This window comes from Dermacentor variabilis, chromosome 3 (genome assembly GCF_050947875.1).
Source record: "Dermacentor variabilis isolate Ectoservices chromosome 3, ASM5094787v1, whole genome shotgun sequence".
NCBI lineage: Eukaryota > Metazoa > Arthropoda > Arachnida > Ixodida > Ixodidae > Dermacentor > Dermacentor variabilis.
This window is the reverse complement of record NC_134570.1, coordinates 204351224-204373332: the sequence shown is the minus strand read 5'-3', so window position 1 is coordinate 204373332 and position 22109 is coordinate 204351224. Positions and strand designations below refer to the sequence as shown.

General features: G+C 46.9%; 1 protein-coding gene across 1 annotated transcript in view; it reads right to left on the bottom strand.

Moving 5' to 3' along the window:
* Positions 1 to 22109, bottom strand: part of l(3)80Fj (lethal (3) 80Fj) — a 413275-nt gene that overhangs the window by 280591 nt on the left and 110575 nt on the right. The window contains exons 16-19 of the mRNA XM_075686799.1: positions 11531 to 11603; positions 10777 to 10945; positions 7739 to 7877; positions 5041 to 5159 (exon numbers count right to left, since the gene is read on the bottom strand). Coding sequence (XP_075542914.1) covers positions 5041 to 5159; positions 7739 to 7877; positions 10777 to 10945; positions 11531 to 11603 — 500 coding nt within the window. The remainder of the gene's footprint in view (positions 1 to 5040; positions 5160 to 7738; positions 7878 to 10776; positions 10946 to 11530; positions 11604 to 22109) is intronic.

Below are 22109 nucleotides of genomic sequence, written 5' to 3'. Positions count from 1 at the left end.
TCACAGCAAGGCCCGGTGACTGGTGATCCTTCACCACGAGTAAATTTTGCAGAGTTAAGTTGCACATTGTGAAGGTGAACTCCGGCTGAGTCTTCTTCACTGTGGTGAAAACGCGCTCGCAATGTGCTTTGCTATGCGATATAACCAGCAAATCATGCACCAGCTTGCCCCTCAATCAAACAGGATCTTTCCATCTGTGTTCTTGATTTCTCAAACCACAGGCCACTTCTCATTGCACCTTTCTTCCTTTAAAATGCCCTCTGGAAAACTGTACTCTGGCAGTTCTGCAAGCTCAACTTCCAGTGCATCTACAGCCTACTCCCTGAATTCATCTGCAGCTTGGGGCAGCAGATGCGGAAACTTCTCAACAAAGAAACAAGCACTTGAAAATGATGCAGTGGATGGCAAGTCATGCCTGGCCACTTCTGCATTTTGGTAAGTTGCATCCCCAAGTGGAAATTTGTGCTTAATGTAGTCGTAGGATACACAAAAGTAATCCTAAACTGCAGAAAAGAACTGTTTCCTCTCAGGCATATTCAGTTTCTCTACATGAGATGATGTTTGGCTCCCAATTATGAGGTCACTGTCGGCCTTCTGGCTCTTGAGGACCTGATAAAGGACTTCCAGCATTGAAGCAGCAGTGTTTATGAGGGTAGGGTGAACAAATCTAGTTAAAAGCTCTTTGAGCAGATGCAATGAAACAAGAGTACAGAAGATGAACATGAGGTGCTTACGAATGGAGCAGACAGTTTGCTTTTTCAGAAAAAATAGTGGCTGTAACGAACTAATGGTTATAAGGAAGTATTTACGACCCCCCGTCACCTTCGTTATAACGAGGTGAAGAGGGGTTGCTTTTTCGTGAAGAAAAGTAACCTTTCTTCACGAGTCAGGCCAGCTTGTTCAGTGCAGAGTCCACCTTGGCCTTCTTAGCTGATGAAGTTTGCATCTTTCCACATGGCTTTCCACATGACTTTAGATATGCTTCACCACATTACTTTGTGCATGGTTCAGCTCGTAACACTGCTGTACAGTCACAAAGCTGACTGCGGGAACTGGCATTGAAATTGAAGTTTATTCAAAATAGGATAGTACACAGGAAATGTTGTACAGGACATCTGGATCCCTAGCTCAAGGCTAGTTGGGATCCATGCTAGTTATTATTCAAAATCTTAACATCAATACGAAGTATAAGTAAGTCGTATATACATAAACATTCATTTAAAGCACAAGGCAGGGTACGTGTATTAGCTACAAGAAACCCACAGAAAGGAATTTGTATTTAGTAAATTATACACTGCAAGTGAAAAAGGTAAACATGTGTACACCATCCAGATGAAAACTATGAAGATAATAGTAATGAGTGATAATGGGATTTCCCTGATAGTGAAAAACATTTTGCTTGTTTTACTTCTGTTGGTAGGCCATTCCATAGGAGTGCTCCAGTGTTGCTTAACCTTCGTGTTCCATATACATTATGCATTTTTGGCAAGAGAAAATTTCCCTTAAGTGTGCTGCGTGTATTGCTTCTGGAAAGTAAAAAATTTGATACACTCAAAGGACAGTTAGTGGTTATGCTGTTATGAGTATGCAATATAGTTTTAAGGTTCAGTAATAAATTAAAAGGTAGTATATTTAAACTTTGAAACAGCGGCATTGATTTAGCATTGTAGTCCGAAAAAGTCATACACCATGTTTTCTGAGCTTTGAAGCCATTGGCGATGATTACAAAGGCGGAGCCGGCACCATTGCTAGCAGCGGCGAGCTGTTTCAATGAAAAACGCGCACCGAACAGCAAGCTTGGTAGCTAACGTCGAAGTAGCTAAGCCTAGCATTGCTGCAGTGGTGTCTGCAGCTACCAGGGAATCTGTGTGCGAGAACGCTGGTTCAAGGTGGTGAGATAATATGCCTACGGTTGTGACTTCGATTAATGCTGTTTCAGACCTGCAGTCATGGCAGAAAGTCCAAAAAATCAGAAGGCAAAGCTTTTTTTTAACGCCCAAAATTTTAGGTGTTCTTTCTTATACAATGACTCTATGGGGTATATGGCAGTAGCATGAATGCGTCTGAATTTTCAGGCATGTCCGAAAAAGCGGGCGTCCGGAAAAATCAGTCGATGACTGTATCTGAACGTTGACAAATTGGTTCATATACAGTAAAACCTCATTATAACGAAGGTGAAGGGGGGTCGTAAATACTTCCTTATAACCATTAGTTCGTTACAGCCACTATCCATTTCTATCCACAATTAGCAAGCAAGAGAGGATGTACTCACCACTAAATCTCACAACAGCCCGCCATGCAAAAAAGAAAATAGCTGTCCCACAGAGAAAAACAAGCGAGAAGAAAGACAGCAAGGAATTGCTACTCTATTTACGCCAAAGGCTCATCACTGATCGATCAACAGCACACCAGCTGGCAGCTCACTTCACAGATAAAAAGTCCGTAATAGATTTTTGCCGCGTCTTCTTCAGGTGAATGATGGCTTTTTCAGCTACAGCCGCTATTTCAAGTCCGTCCTTGCCGTCATCGTGAGCACCAAGAAGCAGCGCAGCAGATCTGCCGCATCCAGCGCCTGTGCAGGCGTTGGTACGTCTGGTTCGCCAATATTAGGCTCCGGGCTGTCGTCAACACATTCGTCATTAGGAAACCCTGTCACCGCATGCACAATTTCCGCCTCCTTTAGCTCTTCCGTCGTCACCTCATCAGCATCGGCACTGACATAAGTGCAGAAGGTGTCGGAGTCGGGCAGAATGCCGGTGTCAAGGAGAGCATCCTGTACCGCTAGGGCTTGGCCGTCCACAGCACCCTCCTCCTTCCCCCATTGGAGGCAGCATCGAGATCTTCACTGTAACTGCCGCTGCTGACACCAAATGAGGCAAGCCGGAAGCAAGTAGCGATCGTGCTTGCTGGTACAGCTATCCAAGCAGCTTGTAGCATCTCGATCGCCATGTACAAGTCGATCATGGACTCACACTTCATGCTAATATTGAGCAGAATCCGGTCGATCACGCGCTTGCGTTAGTCCGACTTAAAGTTCATGATATTTCCTAGGTCGAGGGGTTGCACAACTGCAGTGCAGTTTGGCGGCAAGAAGCATAGCCTGATATTTTTTAGCACAGCGGCAGCGTGGTGGGTACGCAGTTGTCCAGTACGAGGCATACCTTCTGGTTCAGCTTGCCCAGCCGCTCGCCCCACTCCTGCAGCTAGTGAGCGAAAATTTCTCTCGTCATCCAAGCCTTACAGTTGGACACATAACTTACTTGGAGCTTTCGGTCGCCTTTAAAGCATTGTGGTGACGCACTTTTGCCAACCACGAGGGCCAGCACCTTCTCCAACCCATCCACGTTGGCACAATGCAACACGGTTATGCCGACCTTGCTCTGCGGCACCTTTGGCGCTCACCTTTGAGGGTCAAGGTTTTTTGCATCAGCATCTGGTAGAACAGGGCTGTCTCATCCGTGATGAACAAATCCTTGGCGCTGTATTTTTCTAGGCGCTGTCCAACGCTTATCTCCACCCACACCACTGCACTCCGCAGTCGACAGACTGCGCTTCCCTGCTGACAGCCCTGCTAACGCTGTTGTGGCGCTCCTTGAAACGCTGCAGCCAGCCAACACTCGCCAAAAAATCGTTGTGCCCCATGGTGCAAGCGAAGTCTCACGATTTGCGCTGCAACAGTTCCCCACTCACAGAAGTGCCGCTTGCTCTTGCATCCAAAAACCACTTGAAGACCGCCTTCTCTGCAGCTTCAGAAGTGAGGGCTCGCAGCTTCTTTCTGTCGCCTTTTATGCCACGTGTGAAAGCACTGGTGACAGCTTCTTTGCTGCTCAAAATTGTCGACAGCGTGCTCAAGACTATGCCAAAATCTTCGGCCACTTCTTTCTTCTTCAAGCCGGACTTGACAGCTTTCAGCATAGCCACCTTCTGCTCGATTGATATCGCTTTTTACGCTTCCGTTTGCTGTCATCCATCTCCTTTCTGGCGGCGGGAACTCGCACAAACGAACCGATAGAAACACTGATATCGTCAATGCGCACGGAGGCACCGACAAGCCACAACAAAACCGCAGTTGACGCCGCCCTAGGCACGCAGAGAAAGAGTGGGAGGGTCCACCAGTTTCACGGGAAAGGGGAGGCCGGAGATGTGCACGGGAGACGCGAACGGAGCATAGCTTGACGCGGCTGCCTCGCTTATCGGGAGGTCGCGGGACGCAGCGCGTAGGGGCATAGCAACATTATGCGGCGAAGAGATGGCAGCGACTGGCTGACGCCGCTGACACTGCTAGCGTGCCAACTGAAGGTGGCTTTCTGTTTCCTCTTTCGAAGCGTGCACTGTGATCTGCTGATACTGAGCTGGTGCTTCGGCAACCGGAGAACACCGCGCGCTCTCGCATGGTCACCGCCACAGAGGAGACGAGGGGGGAAGGGGCACACGCAGTGGCGAATGGCAGCAGCTAGGTGTTTCGGCATGGGCAGCAGCACATCGAGATCAGCTGCTACCGAGCTGGCGTTCTGATTGCTGCCGCACGTGGGTGGCATTGGAGGAGGAGCGAAGAGAGCAAGGCTCGGGCCGTGTGCGAGAAATGGTGCCAGGAGAGCGTGCAGCTAGAGCCGGGAGCTGGCCCCAGCTACCGAGATGGTTATGGTGAGGCACGACGGCGCAGCGAGACACAGGAACGGGTGCCAAAGAGCTGCGCTCTAACAAATGGTTTGCTATACCCATTGCCAGGAAATTTTAGCTTCATTAAAATGAGGTTTTCAATACATGGGCATCTATAGGAATTTCAAGGGGAATTGCGATTTCTTCGTTACATAGATTAGTTCGTGATATCCCACTTCGTTATAACGAGGTTTCACTGTAGTGGTGTAGTTGCATAACCCTACTGAAAACATTGTATTGCCGTGAAAATGCGAAAATACCGCACTTTTGCACAGTTGGCGCAAATGACATTTGAGTGGGCACCGCCAGGAGCAGGCAAGTGGTACTGTAGCAAAATGGTGCAAATGGCATAGTTGGACCACCACTGTATGTAGTCCTCACCAGGGTGATGGTGTCCTTGGACAGCAGCAATGGCAGTGCCTGTTGTGGGTCCAGCGGTGACTTGCGGTCAAGCTTGAGCAAGTCCACAATCCGCAGCCACAGGCTGGAATGGTGCACGGCTGCAGAGAGCAGTAGGTACAACTATTTATAGCTCTAGCTGTTATACATTCTCTCAACTCCCTAATGCAAGCACATTTATCCTACCACCACCATTGCAGAAAGCTAGGTTTTAAGTTTGATATTGCAAGCACTAGCAGTAGCTTTAAACTGTCAAGAGTGTGATGAAACATTGTCTAATGAGGGATGAGCATTGTCAAATGCAAGAAACATGCGGTCAAGAAAAAAGAAAGTAAGGAGAAGAGGCATAAAACATGTTTTGTACCCATGCAGGGTAGGTTGTTCAAATGAAATGAATGGTGCTAAGATATGGCCCATTGTCATGTGTACTGTTTCCCTTTGGGAAGTAGGTTGGATATGCATATTGTTACGTGTGGAAAGAAACAGGCAACAGAGGCTATTTACACTGAATTTACACTGGAGCCAGACCCCCGGGCACACACATGCCAAAGAGCCCAGACACTTGATTGTCTTTTTCGTGGCGGCTCGTCTATCGAGAATCTGTTCATATCTTAATCTGCATGATACAATAAGACGAGCAGAAAGCAGGATGACGGTGATATTTCTTTTGATACAGTCGTCCCTCGTTAATGAAAAAACATTGCATATAACGCAACCTAAACTGTAAGTGAACACAAAAACAACAAAGACATTGAAATTAGAATAAATGGTAAAAGATAAACAGGTTTACACAGTAATCACACAACCACACAGCACGGCATCCTGTAGACGTTTTTCGGCTGCTTGTTGCTGACAAATGGTAGTTTCTCCGTAATAGAGCATATACAGCAGAACCCCTTTGATACATTTATGAAATAAAAAAAAAGCGAGAAAATACGTATTGACTGGGTAAACGTATGATCCAAAGTCACTAAGTAATTTGACAGACTCTACTGTAATCAACATCTATGTTTATATGTAACGCGAAGTGTTGTGTATATCGTCACAGCACGAGATGCCGACGTATGCTGAGCTGGTGAGGCCCGAGAGACACGTTGTGCTTGCGGCTTCGGCAGACTAATGCTTGCACTCTTCGAATTAGGCCTGCGTCAGAAGCTTCTTCGAACAGGGCATTTTGGCTGGAAGTTCTGATTTGCCCACTCAGCACGATTGTTGCGGCACAAGACGCTGATGTACATCGAGCTGATGGGGCCCAAGCTACCCCGAGAGGCAAATTGTCGTCTCCCTATTGCGCGGGAATCCGAAACAAAATCGAGCAGGTTGGCAATGCCGGAATACAATGCCTACAATGCCACCAGAGTGAAACATGACGCTCACTTGGCGCTGCCAGCAGCAGGGAATGGTGGCATGTTTGGGTTATTGCCTATTAAAAGCATACAGTAAGCTTCCAACATCACTACACCCCACGTGCTGTAAAACAGATAGTTGAAGATGCTCATTGCAAGAGAGATCTCGGAGGCTATAGCTGTGAATTCGGCGTGCGACGACCCGGGAGACTCGCTGGTACCGGAATAAGAAACCAAGTGTGTACCATCATTTTCACACGAGACAGGCGGATGAGTATTGCAGGTGAGCATTCATGGCAAGCTACTGGGGTGCGTAGCTACTGTTCCCATCACGTGCACCACATGAAACCTAGTGGCTAGAAAGCGTATCATACTGGTGATGTACTGACGTTGGTGAGGAAATATTGTATTTTCTGAAAACATATTAATCATTAAAAAAGAAGCGTAAAAAGAAGGCATTGCACTTGGCGCTATCAGCCATTCCAATCAAAAACGTATATGCATTGGTAAATGCGACGCCCAAGCGTAAGCGGCACAGCATTGTTTCCTCATTACGCGGAAGTCCTGGTAACAGCCGCAGCTGCACAGATGGATCGAGGGAATGCAATCAATGTTGAGTGAATTCAGGTGTGTGCCACTTCTCCAATGTCATACGGTGCGCTAGCTTGCTTAAGTGTTGGGCTGCGTCAGTCCGTGATAAAGGTACAGAAACAAGGGTTGCTCCTTCGTGTGCTTTCCTAGCAGCTTCGTCAGCGAGGTCGCTGCCGGAGATACCGCAATGGCCAGGCAGCCACTGAAACACGACGTAATGTCTTTTCGCGATCGTGATGGTGCATTTCTCGTCATATTTTGTGTTCTCAATAGCAAACATTGGCGCCGGGAAGTAGTAACGAGATCGCATCAACAAAGCTCTACAGCATACATCTGCTGGCAGCGGTGTCGAGACATTACTGTGATTGTCCTCACCTGAGCACACCTATTCACTATATGTGTGTAGAAATGCTGAGACCAGTCAACCAGGTCACAAAGACAGCCTTCCGTATGTGTAAGCTATTCAGCAGACTAAGCAAGCACTGATGCAACTGAATAGCAGCGCACTGCAATGCTATTGGTCTACACAGGCGACAAATGTTCAGAACATTATATCCTGCATGCATTTTGCAGTTTAGCTGAGCATTTGAATACAAAAAGGAAGAAAACAGGTAAGCAACTGTCTTTGCTGGAAGTGCAGTTGCAAGTTGAATGGACAACACATGCAACTGCATTCTTTGTTTTCCATTGCATATCACCAACTTTTCCACAATTCAATGAGGCCGCTGCTCAGCACCACTCACCAAATACAGGGTGGTGCGCAGGCAGCAAGGACTCCAAGGCAAGGTCCTCTGTGTCCTTGGCATCCAGGTTGGAGCCCGAGCAGATGGCGACCAGAGCCTCCGCCAGGATTTTGGATTCGCCTGGCTCACATTCTTCCGCCTGCAATAGAACCAGAAGCGCTGTTGTCTTACTCCCTCATTGTCAATGCAGCAGTATACACACAGAGCGGCAATCTGTGTTCTCGATGCTGTACCTAAGGCACATACCTCTGACAACCCCAACGCCCGTGCAGCCTTCATCTCAGTACTAAAGATCACCACAGCAGTCGCAGCCCTTCAACTACCTCTTTGCAATTTGCTCATATGATCATCGGCCACAAACTTTCACTCACTGCATTTCTTGGGACAGCCTCCATGACCCAGGAGTCTCTGTGCGATTAGTTTGACAGGCTTTCATCCATTACCTTAAGGGGAGACCCGAGTCTTTGGGACCGAAAATCGGCCCAAAATTGGAATTTTAAATTTTTATTTTCCGCGTTCCTGCCGCGTTTCCGAGCCTGTCTCCTAAATTTGGTTACAAAATACTGCGTAGTTCTTCCATTATCGTGATCTAAACATGCGAATCCACAAGCATTGTCCTTTAAATGGGGGACAAATTGCACCCGACTTTCGTCACGCACAACTCGATAACTACGCACTCTGCCAGCGTCATGGTACCATACGAAAGCTTACATTTCTGGCTTTCTTTGTCGGTCAGCAACACTGCCGGCGCTACGATCACACACAAAAAAAGAACAGAAAAATGAATTATTGCACTATTATTAGTGTGTGCCTATTAATAGGCACACACTATTATTGGCCAGTTTGAGCATGCGACTAAGATGGCGAGCTCCGATTGGCCCCAAGGACCACAAGTGCTTAGACGAAAACAGCTGCCGTTCTGTCTAAGTCTCGCAACTGCGATGCTGGATATGCTGGAGGTGTAACGAAGTTTCGTTCCTTGAATCGTTACTGGCGGAAACTTACGAGATGCAGTAAACATCCGAAAGTGTTTCCGTCGTCAGTCAGCACAGGATACTCGGCAGCTCATACTTGAAGCACAAGAAGCATGCCATATTGCCCGACGTCGACTTGTGGAGTTGCAAGACAATCAGCGGCGCTTATACGACGCCCACCATCATGACGTCCATTATAAACCGGGTGCCCTGGTTCTCCTTTTGTCGCCGTCGCTACGCGTTAGCCTCGCGGAGAAGTTACTTATACACTACTCTGGCCCTTACCGTGTCTTGCATCAAGTAACTGATGTCACATACGAAACCGCCCCAGACACAACAGTGGCTCAGCATCGCTCCGACATGGTCCACGTCGCGTGTCTTAAGTTGTATCACTCGCCCGCCTCCAAACCAGCACCGAGCTGGTGCTTGAGCCGCCGGGGGTCATGTGACACGCTCACAAAGATGTTTTCATCTTGATCAGAAGACGACGACGCTCTGGACTTTGCGCATTGTCTGCCATCTTGTCAGCTGCTACAATTATTGTAAATATCTTGTAAATATATGTCTAACTGTTTTTAACCCCTTATAATATTTATTATGCCATGTATAGTTGGCAGATAGCTCACCTCCAAGCAAATTATGCAATAAAGCTGAATTTTGCAATTTCTGGAAAGTTCTTTATTTTGCAAGAAAACTGGATGTATATTTAAAACTAGCACATTGAAACACACAAACTCAGCAAGCTTTATCAAAATCGACAAACAATTTAAAAAATAAAGCTTTCAGGCGCTGAGTCCCCCTTAAAACAGCTTGAGCATGTTTCCAATGTTTCAGCGCCAGCCGGCCAAAACGGGGGCCTTGGCCCAGCTTCACCTCGCCTTTCTGGCTTGCACCTCTCACAAGTGTTGCTACTATACTGCTGCCTCCTAGGACAAGAGCGCCGGTTGTGGATCCAAGTTCGACATTAACTCCATTAACAGCTTATGTCAGTGCTACCTCATGCAAAGACTTGCACACTACTAGCTCCCCCTGCAGGCTTGGCTTTTTCTCTGTTGCATCTGCGTGGGACATCATTGCCACAGCATCTGAGCACCTCTGAATGTAACTCACCGACACAGACTCACCATGGAGCACAGACCGACTCACGAAAAAGGCTATTCATGCCTCACAAGTGACTGGGGCAGTAAGAGAAGTTTTCCATAAAAGAAGAGTGACTCCAGCTGCCCAGCACCATGTGGTTTTTGCCTACCACCATCATTGCTTTGGCAAACTGTGTTTCCAATGGAAGCAACTTAAAAAAAAAAAAACAGCAAAATCATGAGAGAGAAGTTAAGAAGCTGGAGGAAGCAGTGCCACTAGTATATTTTTAATATGTGCGCAAACAGTGTCTACTCAAAATTATTAAGATGGCTTTTTTGCTGCCTGCCTCAGTTGTGACACCAGCTATGGCAAAAGGAAGAACACCTGCTTCAAGCCATACCCACCACCAGGCTAGAAATATGTGCAAGGCACGTCTGCTTCATTATGGGGCTCTGTGCCGAGACATCGCTGCTGTGTTCTATGTGGAAGTCCACTTCCCCAGCTTTCTTATGGCATTTGTTGAAGTGTAATGCTTTGCCTGACCATTACTAGCAATAGTACCTTTGCACAGATCTTAGTTGAGCATCACATGCTCATTCAGCTTCCCTAAAGCCCGATGCAAGCATCATGCTTACAGCCTGCGTTCAATTTGTTCTTCAGTACACAAGCATTTAAAGAGGGACACTCGAATGGAATCAACCAAGGTTGTTAGATTACTCTTCTGGCAACTTTGGAACTTCTTTTTGATGCTGTGAGAATACTTAGTTGTAAAAAAAAAATATTGCAAAGAGGCCAGACAACTTTACCATTCAAATGGTTTCAACGTGTTTCAAATTCCTCTTGCTTCACCATCACCATCAGAATGCACCTTTAACAGCAAGAAATAGGACCCTCCATGCTCAGCGGTGATCCACCATAGTAGGCACAACCCCTTGAACAAGTGGATGCAGAAACAAAACAGCGTGCAGAAGAGAGAGCCATCACCTTCTCCTTCAGATGGCTGTCGACAAAGCTCGAGAACTCGCGCAGCAGAAAGCAGGCGAGGGAAGTGCCACTCAGCACTGACACCAGCTTGCGCACCGTGCTCTGGGCCGACTGGCGCACGGGGTGGCTGGAGTGGCATAGCGCCTTCAGCAGCGGCACCGCAAAGGGCCTGCAAAAAAAAAGAAAAAAAGAAAAAAAAAAGAAAAAGAAAAGGTCCCATCGCAGTTTTCTTGCAGACACAACTGCATAAGCAGCAACAGGAAATGTAAGAAGGTTAGTCAGAACATCAGTTGAGCACATAAGTTGAGCTCAACGACACGCATTTACCAAGTGTTGGACGAAAGGGGGCACACAGTCCACTCCTACGTTGGTGAAATTGATGGAAAAAAAAAAAACCTTGCTTTTTGAATGCTAGCGGAACATATTGCATATTACTCGGTGTCACTACATTATGTGCATATACGCTGATAGCATTCTTTTGTATAAATCAAAGTTTACCATGTGTGTTCTAGGGAGGTATTGTGTAAGAGTCCACCTAGTGGACATCTCCATTTTGTCTGCTGTTGAAGTTCTGATTGGCTGGGCTGGGCTGTGCATCTGCAGCAGCCAGGTGCCACAGCCAATCAGCACTTCAGCAGCAGAAGAAATGGACATGTCCACTAGGTGGACTCTTAAAGCTGCTGTATTTTTCTTTTTGTGCCCATTTAGAAAACACATAATACATTTTGCCGGGCACTAAATCCTCAGTTCTCACTTGAGATTGGCGAAGCAGGAGTCGGGGTGGTCGAGAATCATTCTTGTGATTAGCTGCAACACCAGGTGATGTGCTGCGAAGAGAAGAGATTACTCATTAAGAAAAGCATGACCTAAACTTTATTATAGTCACATGTGAAATTCAGAAACAAGAAATTTTAATAGAGAAGTAGCAATTCAGTGGCAGCTTAAAATCACAGATAATTAGCAGATTTTCTGTGATCCAGCAATTTACAATTTTACCAGGGGTGTAACTTGAACAGCCAGCACACCCCAGTCTCGATAGTTCAACAATGTGAGTCACAAATGCATTCAGTCACCCCCTATGTCTGTCCATGTCAGGAAATTCTGCATATATATTGGACTGCTTGGTGGCAGTTTTGCAAAATTAGCAAGATGGTTTCAGCCAACTTACAAAAAAGCAGCCACTGCTGAATGTATACTACTGGCTGTATGACCACTTCATGTATACATTAAGTGGCCATAATTCTCGGCTCACAACTAAAGTGCATTTGTAATTTTTACAGTCATTGGTGAAATAAGGTCCAATAATAAAGCAACTTTTCTAGCTCAAGTTATTTTTTCAACTGCACAACTTTTCAGACACCTCGGCTGTCTCTGTAGCAACTAAAACTTGATGAAAGCATATTACTTCACAACCTAAAAGCACAATAAAGAAATAAGCACACAACATGGTTGCCTTTCTTTGTGTATGCTCTGCTACATAAGGTTCGTGAAAGTTGTTTGTAATTAGGCAAACCGAAAAAAACAGTCTGTGCTGTGGCAATGGTATCGAATACTAAACAGAGAACCGGAGGAAAAACAAACAATGTCAATCAGAATTGAACCAGAATGTTACAATCTTTTTCACTACAGAAAGAAACGAAAGAGAAAAGAACTAGCATTTTTCGTTCAGGTTGACCTCTTTCTGTAGCTTTTTATCCATGCATTGCCTGCCCTTTTGGCTCAACCATGTATGTCTCCAGTTACTACATACATAGGCTTTGGTCTGCCTGAATAATTCCTTTAACAAATTTTGTTTTTAACAGACTTGGAAGTAACAAACAGTTAACTACAACGAACCACTTTTTTTGCAAATATTAACCGCATGGTGCATATAGTACAATATATCTTGTTCCAACAATGCATGCATGTGAAAGTGCATGCACACAACTTGTTTATTACAGGCCCAAATTCGCTCGCAGAGCATTAAGGCGGGTAAACACTAGTGGTGTGCGAATAGCAAAATGTTTGAGTGCAAATCGAATAAACTATTTCTCAAATATTCTTCGAATACTTCCAAGTTAAATTACCAAAAAAGTGTACTGCAAAACATGGCCAGAAAAGCAAACTTCTTGTACAACTGGCGTACTCCAGATAGTTATTCCTAGAAAAAAAAACAGTCTGATAAAGCTGTTAAAATGAATGGATGGCTAAGTTGAATCGGTGAATGTTGTTATGAAGGAAACCAAGCTGCTCGACATGTCCCAGAACTAACCACAGGGGGGGGGGGGGGGTATTCTGCAAGATTCTGTATTTTGGATGCAGCTGTACAAGTGAGGAGGAGACCAGCAGCCCCAGTCAATCAGTAGCGGCCAAAATGGACAGTCTACTAGGTGGACTACTATATAACACCTCCCCTGCTCTCCTACCAGTAACAACTGCACCGGACACTGAGAACAGGCACTCGCCAGACATGCTTGTGGCTGGTATGGCCAGGTACTGCCTTATCATGAGAAGCCAACAAACACTGACACGAAGGACAACATAGGGGAAATTACTTGTGTTTAATAAACGGAATGAAGACGAAGGTTGTGGGTTCGGTTCTCACCTGCGGCAAGTTGTTTATTCATCCACTTTAATTTCCATTAATTTATCGTTTCTTCATTCCGTTTATTAAACACAAGTAATTTCCTCTAAGTTGTCCTTGGTGTCAGTGTTTGTTGGCTTCTCATGATATGAGGAATAAAAATCGGGCCTCTCGGTTAACCCCCTTTCTCCTCAGGTACTGCCTTGTAAGATGAGCCAGCAAAGGTAAGCTCTTGCACGTCGTTCCTTCCACCAACAACATGGGTCTTCCTATTGCTGCATGTACCTTTCTGCTTCTGCTTGTGGCTGTGAATGTTGTTGCTGGCTTAGAACGGTGTCAAAATTCTGCAATTCTGAGGTAGATTGCACGTTTTCCTGGGCCATAAACACATGAGACACCTGTGTGCTCTTTTGTGCGTTAGAATTCTTTAGCACACCTTCAACTACTAAGTTCTGGAGCCAGCTACCCATTTTTGTGCCATCTTGGTACTTGGAACGAGGTTCCAAGAACATTGCCAAGCTTGCTGCTTCATGAAGTTTGTAGTCAGCAAATCTGACTACAGTGCATCACTTAGGAGTGCTGCAACGTAATTTTTAGCGAATGAAACTACTATACAGTCAACATCCTATTTTTCGGACTCTTTAGGGGCCGCGAAAGCATGAAAAAGATCAGTCAGTCCGAAAAAACGAATGCATGCCTCTTACTGCCCCCAAGGGCTCAAATCACCACACAGACATTAGAAATAGCTCTGAAGGCCTGCCAGCATACTTATTAGCTGTATCGGTGCTCGTACTTTGATAGGAGACGGCAGGTGCATTCGTGTATAGTTAGGAATACATACCGAGCCCTGTGACAATTGACCCTTCCCGCACTTGGTTTGCTTGACCGCAGTGCTTCACGAATGCTTAGCCGCGTAACACTGCTACATTGAGGTGAACTTGACTTGTGGAAACCTGAATCACACAACACGCCATGATTTTCGAGCTTTGATGCCATTCACAAGGATTACAAAGGCGGAATCGAACAGTGGCCTCAACACTGTCCAACTGAAGGCACTGTTATCAGCAATCATTTCCTTTTCGGAAACACTTGTGGCGAGTTCATCAGTGGCCAGCTCTTTAGTTCCGACAAGATCTTCATTCGCCACTGTTCTGAAATGTGTGCACGCGAAATGCCTGCAGGGGACTCTTAACGAAATTTTCCAGAGGGCGCAAACAAAATTTTCTACTTGGTCTAATTGATTCTAGAATTTTTTTAGAGTCCAGATATAGTAAAAAAGTGGCTATAGCAAAGTAATTTTTGATTCCCACCGACTTCGTTATAACCGAGCTACACTGTGTGTGTGTGTGTGTGTGTGTGTGTGTGTGTGTGTGTGTGTGTGTGTGTGTGTGTGTGTGTGTGTGTGTGTGTGTGCGTGCGTGCGTGCGTGTGTGTGTGTATACACACACAGTGGAATCTCAATGATATGATCACGGCTAATACGAATTTCTGGATGATACGAATTTTTCTCTGGTCCCGGCCGAGCCCCATTACTTTGCATCGTGCTAGAGAACGGTTGTTACGAATCAATTTTCGACCCGCGTTGCTTGATACGAAAATTACCGAAGACACTTCGGAAATTTGAAAGTGTGCTTGGCGAAAGCCAGATGCTGCTGCCATCTGCGGTCCACTTCCCTGGCTTTGCTGTTCGGTGAAATGGCCGGTCGCTGCTACCGTCTGCGCTCCAATTCATTCGCTTTGGTGTTCGGCAATATCGCTTGTCGCTGCTGCCGCTTTCGTTCTGCTTCCCTGCCTTTGGTACCCGGCGATCTAATCAGTCGCTGTTGGCATTTCCGTTCTGCCTCCCTTGCTTTCGCATCTGGTGACATGTTCATTCGTCGCATGCGCATTCGCTCCTTGTTCTTCTGGCGTTTGGTGTTGGGGGAATCTGGCATCCGCTGCCGCTTCCCCAAACCGTGTGGCACACAATCACTGGGCCATTTCGGAGCTATGGGTCTCACTCACTCGACTGCAATGAAAAGTCTGACGAAGGAGCGGCGGTGCAGCTGCCACCGCCGATGCCCACGCGCTCGTTCTACTGCTAATCTGTGACGTCACGGTTGCTATGCGCAGCTGCGCCCCCGACCGGTGCACGCCGGTTGCTAGGGAGGGGAGGAGGTTGCGCCGCTGCGCGGAGGAGAGGAGAGGCACGATTCCAGCGCACGGACGGACGTGACCACGACCATGAGCCCCACCGACGGCAGTGAAAGAGGACAGCGCGCAGTTACGCGATTTCACCCTCTCTCTTTTGGTGCGGAGGCGCGGTCTAGGCGCCGGACAGCCAGGATGAAATCAGTGACGACAAGTGCGCGCGTCTTTTTGGATTTGAACAAAGTCTGCTAATTGACCTGACAAAGAAAAAGAGGCAGAACGACATCAGAGACTTTTTCTTCAAGAAATAAATGCTTTTTACATACGTGTGCCTGAGTGAGTTCACCTCTGACACTTTAATTTAGCTACTTTTAATTGTTTTGTTGATACGAATTTCGGCTAATACAAACATTTTTCGTGACCCCTTGAGATTCGTATCATCAAGACTCCACTGTACATATATATATATATTGTCACGTGGTAGTGACGGTTGAGGACAGAGCAAGAAAACTGTGAATGGCGAAACTAACTTTATTGGGTGAACCTGTGCCTAAAAAACAGGCTACACTCAATGCTCAACGAAAGCGGCGAACACAGTCGGCGATCGGCAAAAATCTGATCAGAGAGTCAAGCACGTCGGCTTTTATAGATCAGTCGTCGAACGTTCCAGAGAAATCACTGGGACCTGCGCGCCTTCCACAAAGTTCTACGCCATTCGCCTCGTGCATGCATGCAATCGGATTACACAAGGTTCGGCGACAACAGACAGCGGATAGAAGCATCGATAACATTCTAGAAACTTCCGATACATGTAGACGCATCCTGCACTGAGAGATAACATTTCTTAGATGGTAAAAGCCGTCTAAGAAAAAGATAAACCGTAAAAGATAAACGAGTTCACGTGTCCAATATATATATATATATATATATATATATATACACACACACACACAGTGAAACCTCGTTAAACCATAGTTGGCTGGAGCTCGGAAAAAGTACGTACTAAACGTTAGTAGTGTTTAACCGAATAGCATGAGATCGCCCACTTACCTGTCGAAAACGGAATTCAGAGAGAGTGTGATGAAATGGGAAAAAAACATGCAGTATTTATTCACTTGGCGCGACAAAAGTGTAATTTTCATTTGATGCTGCGACGGCCTAGCCCGACGACAACAGCGGCCTCAAACTTACTGAAGCTGCGTGCCAGCTTTTCAGCCAGCCCCCTCTTCTCAGCAAACACTCGCATGGCAGATTCCTCGTTGGCGTTACGTCTTCTCCGTGCACGTGCGCAGTAGTGCTGCAGAAGTCCCGGGGGCGCCTTTTTCATTGCCGGGTGCCGAAGTTTGGAACACTTTTCATTTGGAATAGAGTTACGTTATCGCGCCCCTGTTCTCGTCTCGACGATTGCATTCATGAGCCTGACGTAACGCACAGCTTATGCCACTGTCGGGCCTGAATCGCCCGTGCTGTTGCTTTCCGTGTCGTTCTCATCACTGTCGCTAGTCGACACTTCGGCAACAACACAGGCGACGATAGCGAAAAGTCGAGCCTCGTAGCTGACATGTCTTCGCGGTCGCAGCAGCACTGCCGAGCAACTTCTTCGCATTCCAAATTCCACACACTCTAGTCAACAGCAGATCCCTGTTGTGTGCCAGCGCCGACTTCTTCGTGTCACGTTCGATAGCATAAACGATGCCTCATTTTTCTTCTATGCTGAGCATCCGGAGTCTTTTTTATCCGAGCTTCAGCATGACGCGAGGCCTCGCATGCACGACGCCACAACGCTCTCTGGCATGCCGCCGAGATGATGTTGATGTGGCTTCACGCGCGAACACACAAGGCACTTGGAGGCCATTGTTCTGATCTCTGAGGCTTGTTGTTCTGCCGGGCTGTCCAATGGAGACGGCGCACCGCTGTGTTCGCGCGACGAAAAGTTGAACCGCTACGTTTTAACCGATGCGTACGCAATAAGCTGGTACGGTTTGTGCGGATACAAAACACATTATGTTCAATGGCCGCTGAGTCAGGGATTTGGCTTTACTACTTTTAAAACGAAGCTACTGTTTAAGCGGGTATGGTTTAACAAGGTTTTACTGTATATATATATTCTGAGTAACTTCTTTATTCTTGAAGATTCCGCGCTACAATGACAAAGAAGTCGCGGCTGTGATGAGGATATGTACAGATGAGGAAGATGAGATGCGAATACCTTGCTCACACTAATTTCCCCCTCTAGCGGAAGTGGCCAAGCGGGCTGCAGAAGCGTGCGACTAAACGCGACGTACATAAGGTTTGAAACGAGACATGTGCACAATCTCGGTCCCACAACGACGATGGTCAGAAGGAGTACAAAGAGGCGAAATGTGGTAATTAACAGGCGAAGTTGGTTCAAGAATCCGGTAAGCTCCAAGAAAACGACTGTGAAATTTGTCACATAAACTGGGGACACGCACAGGTGTCCAGAATAATACTTCGCCACCAGGGCAGAAAATCGCACTCCGGCGAGTGGAGTCATAGCAGCGCTTGCGAGCATCTTGGGAGAAGTCGGTGTTAATGTGGGCGAGGTAGCGGCAGTGGGGCGAGGCGGGAACCAAATTGTTTGGAAAAAGGCATTGCCAATGAGACGGGGGCCAAGAAGAAAGATGCATCTAGGGCGAAAGTTGGTGAGCGGCCATAGACAAGGAAGAATGGGGGAAAACTGGTGGTATTTTGAGGTGGCAGTGTTATAGGCAAAAGCCATAAACAGCAGGATTGCTTCCCAGTTTGTGTGGTCCAGGTACATTGACATTGTCGGAGAGTGTACGATGGAAATGTTCCATCAAGCCATTGGTCTGTGGATGGTAGCTGGAAGTTGTCTTATGAACAGTGCTGGTAGCTCGTAGAGCTTCAGAAAAAATGGAAGAGAGGAACACTTTGCCGTAGTCGCTATGGAAAGTGCGTGGTGCTCCATGGCGTAAAAAGACGCTTCGCAGAAAAAAGCCTGCAACATCAGAAGCTGTACCAGAATGTAGAGAAGCTGTCTCAGCATAACGAGTGAGGTGATCAAGAGCTGTCACGATCCAGTGATTACCATTCACGGTCAGGGAAAGAGGCCCATACAAGTCTATTCTGACGACTTCAAAGGGAGAGGCAGGACAAGGGAAGGGTTGCAAGGGTAATTGCGCGATCGGGTAAATTCTGGCATTGTTTGCACCACACAAAGAAGCGCCGCAGTAAGGCGTGGTCACTTTTCATAGACAGGAGCATAAATCAGCATGAATGATAGAAATGGCAGCATCAGTGTCAATAAGAGCTTCTACGCGAACACCTTCCATAAACACTAATGATAGATTTGACGGGTGCTCTGGAGGAATTATAGGCAGTCCGATGAATGCAGTTTCCCTTCCTAAAACTGTAGTGCGGAGTCTTCCGAGCGGAAGTCAGGGGCTTGTGAGGTGGGCCGAAGTGGGGACACTGAGGAATATCGTCTGCATATGGGGGAGACGGTGAACAGTGCGACGAAGGTGGGTATGTCATCCGCTGCTAAGTCATAGGTACATGGGCATCGGAGCATTCTTGAGGAACGTAAATATGCTTCCTTGGTATCCGCAGTAATAATGAAGAGGATGGGTACGACGACAAGCTTGGTAGGGAGGTTGAGGACGAACATGCACAGATACTGAAGTCACGAATACGTGCGCAGATGATGTGGTCCCAGGCATAGTCGTAAGTGTAGACATTGCGGCGATGTCGGCATATGTAGGTACAGTAGGCTGATTGGCTGGAGCAGCGCGTTCAAATCTCGCAAGCTAAAGCGCACCTGCCTATGGCTGCTGTGTGGGCGGCGGTGGCGGCGGCGCCTGCTCCCTTCAATGCCGCACCCGCCACGCTCGCATCGTTGTTGCCCCTTGCTCTGTCTGCTTCAACAGACGCCTGCATGCAAGCTGCTCATCCCCTTGAGCTATCTTTTAGATTATTTTCTCATCTTTTTTTTTTCGCAAATTCTTTGCTGCACGCAATGCCGGCAACAAAGCCCAAGACAGTGCAGATGCTTGGTGCGCGGCAGCCGACTTTCTCTTCCTTTTCTTTTTTTAAATTTTAACTTCGCAGTGAACTTCGGAGTCGAGGTCGGCATCGCTGCCAGGGTGGGAAACATTGTTGGCATGCACAGCTTATGCAGAGCAGCCGCGGAGTGATGCAGATGACGCCAGTCTAGTCAATGGTGTGGCTAGCTGAGGGTCACGTGCCTTTGTCGACCAATTACAGCACGCATTGGGTCGTCTTTTTGAGGCGGAATTTCTTCGCTGTCAATGTGCGGACGGAACCGGTGGTGGTGGGAAAATGAAGACGAGAGACAGCTCTTTCAAACGATATACGGGTAGGCGCGACCAAACGACTGAGGGGGCCGTCACGCGCCATGGGAAAAGCACTCTTTTACCGAAACTTTGGCTCATATTTAGCCCACATTGGTGTCAGAAACACCAATGGTGTCATTGGTGCCACATTGGTGCCACATTGGTGCCACATTGGTGCTACATTGGTGTCAACCTCCTATATGAATACAACAATCAAACCCCGGCCCTCAGTCCCCAGCCGCCGCGAAGCAACTGATCACGGCGGCAGTCAGACCTGTGACACAGCAGAGGGTGCTAAGAATCCTTGGCTCCGGGCAGGCCACCATAGGAATCTGAACCTGGCAACGTTTAACGTTAGAACGTTATCTAGTGAGGCGAGTCTAGCAGTGTTATTGGAGGAATCAGCGAGCAGTAAATGGGATATAATAGGGCTCAGTGAGGTCAGGAGGACAAAAGAACCATATACAGTGCTAAAAAGCGGGCACGTCTTGTGCTACCGGGGCTTAGCGGAGAGACGAGAACTAGAAGTCGGATTCCTGAGTAATAAGAACATAGCTAGTAACATACAGGAATTCTATAGCATTAACAAGAGGGTGGCAGGTCTTGTTGTGAAACTTAATAAGAGGTACAAATTGAAGGTAGTACAGGTCTACGCCCCTACATCCAGTCATGATGACCAGGAAATCGAAAGCTTTTATGAAGACGTGGAATCGGCGATGGGTAAAGTCAAAACAAAATACACTATACTGATTGGCGACTTCAATGCCAGGGTAGGCAAGAAGAAGGCTGGAGACAAGTCAGTGGGGGAATATGGCATAGGCACTAGGAATAGCAGGGGAGAGTTATTAGTAGAGTTTGCTGAACAGAATAATATGCGGATAATGAATACCTTCTTCCGCAAGCGGGAGAGCCGAAAGTGGACGTGGAGGAGCCCGAACGGCGAGACTAGAAATGAAATAGACTTCATACTCTGCGCTAACCCTGGCATCATACAAGATGTGGACGTGCTCCGCAAGGTGCGCTGCAGTGACCATAGGATGGTAAGAACTCGAATTAGCCTAGACTTGAGGAGGGAACGGAAGAAACTGGTACACAAGAGAGCTGCTTGGAAACGTACAAAGCTAAAGACTGACTAACTTTTCAGCACTTTTTTTATATTACTAGAGAGAGGTGCCACATGATATATTTAAAGGCAGAGCAGCGCCAGTCAAAGTAGATGAGCGCTGGCGGCAAGGCCCGGTTTAGTCGTCTGCAGCATAAGTATAAGAAAAAATTCAGTTGAGTACAAAACTCACATGCAAGAAGGGACTACGTTGTGAAACAAACAAATCACTCGGCGTGTTAAGTTTGCTCAGGCAACATCGAGGTGTGATGACTTCCCAAACGGGACGCGAACTTTTCAGCGAGAAATGGAACAAAATACCATATGCAGCAGCTATTAGCTATTCTCGCCCTGAACTACCTATTTTCTAAACAAATTTCCAAAAACGCAAACAATATCTGAGATGCCCTCAGGCGAAAAGAATAAAGCTGTTAAAGAAGCACTTCCTTGGTATCATTCCGATAAGACACAGCGTGATTTATACCCTTTACAAACAAGGCAGGGTGAAAACGTCGCAGCTCAAAAGAATCGACAAGAGTTACGCATGGAGCAACTAGCAACAGTTAAACATGTGCGAAGCCACGCATAAAATAGATGTAAAAACATAAGGTGCACGACAGCTGGTGCGAGGATTTATCGTGCCACGTGAAACCAACAATTTCAGTTCTTGCAAACTTCAGTAGCTTTAACATACAACACAATGCGCATGTGCAGTCGTGCTGCCTAGCTAGCACAACGCGGTAAAGAAGCGGAAAACAATATAAGCGGCAAACAGCATTCCGAACTTTAGCGAAACGCCTTTAGGCCTCATGCTGCCCTGCAGACAAACTTCGTTGCTCACGCGTCCAACTATGATCGAGTGGAAAAAAACACCGACGAGACAAAGGAAAGGATGAGAACAAGAAATTTCCCTTCGAAGCGATGATCCATTTTTGCTACCGTTGCTACCGCTGATGAGGCTTTGCCGGGAATGATTCGAACCGTATCGCCAGCACGTTTTCACCGGTATTTGAGCCTCCCACCCTGCAACGATTCTTTTTCGACATTCCCTGAAGCTTTGGCCACCCCACACATTCGAATTGTGTTACCTATCTTGCTCTAAAAACGTGATTAAGACAGAGAAGCACGATCAACGACACAACAAACTACGGCACGCGCCAGGCTCCTCTCCTGCGTGTTCTGCGCAAGGCCGTCACCAGTGACA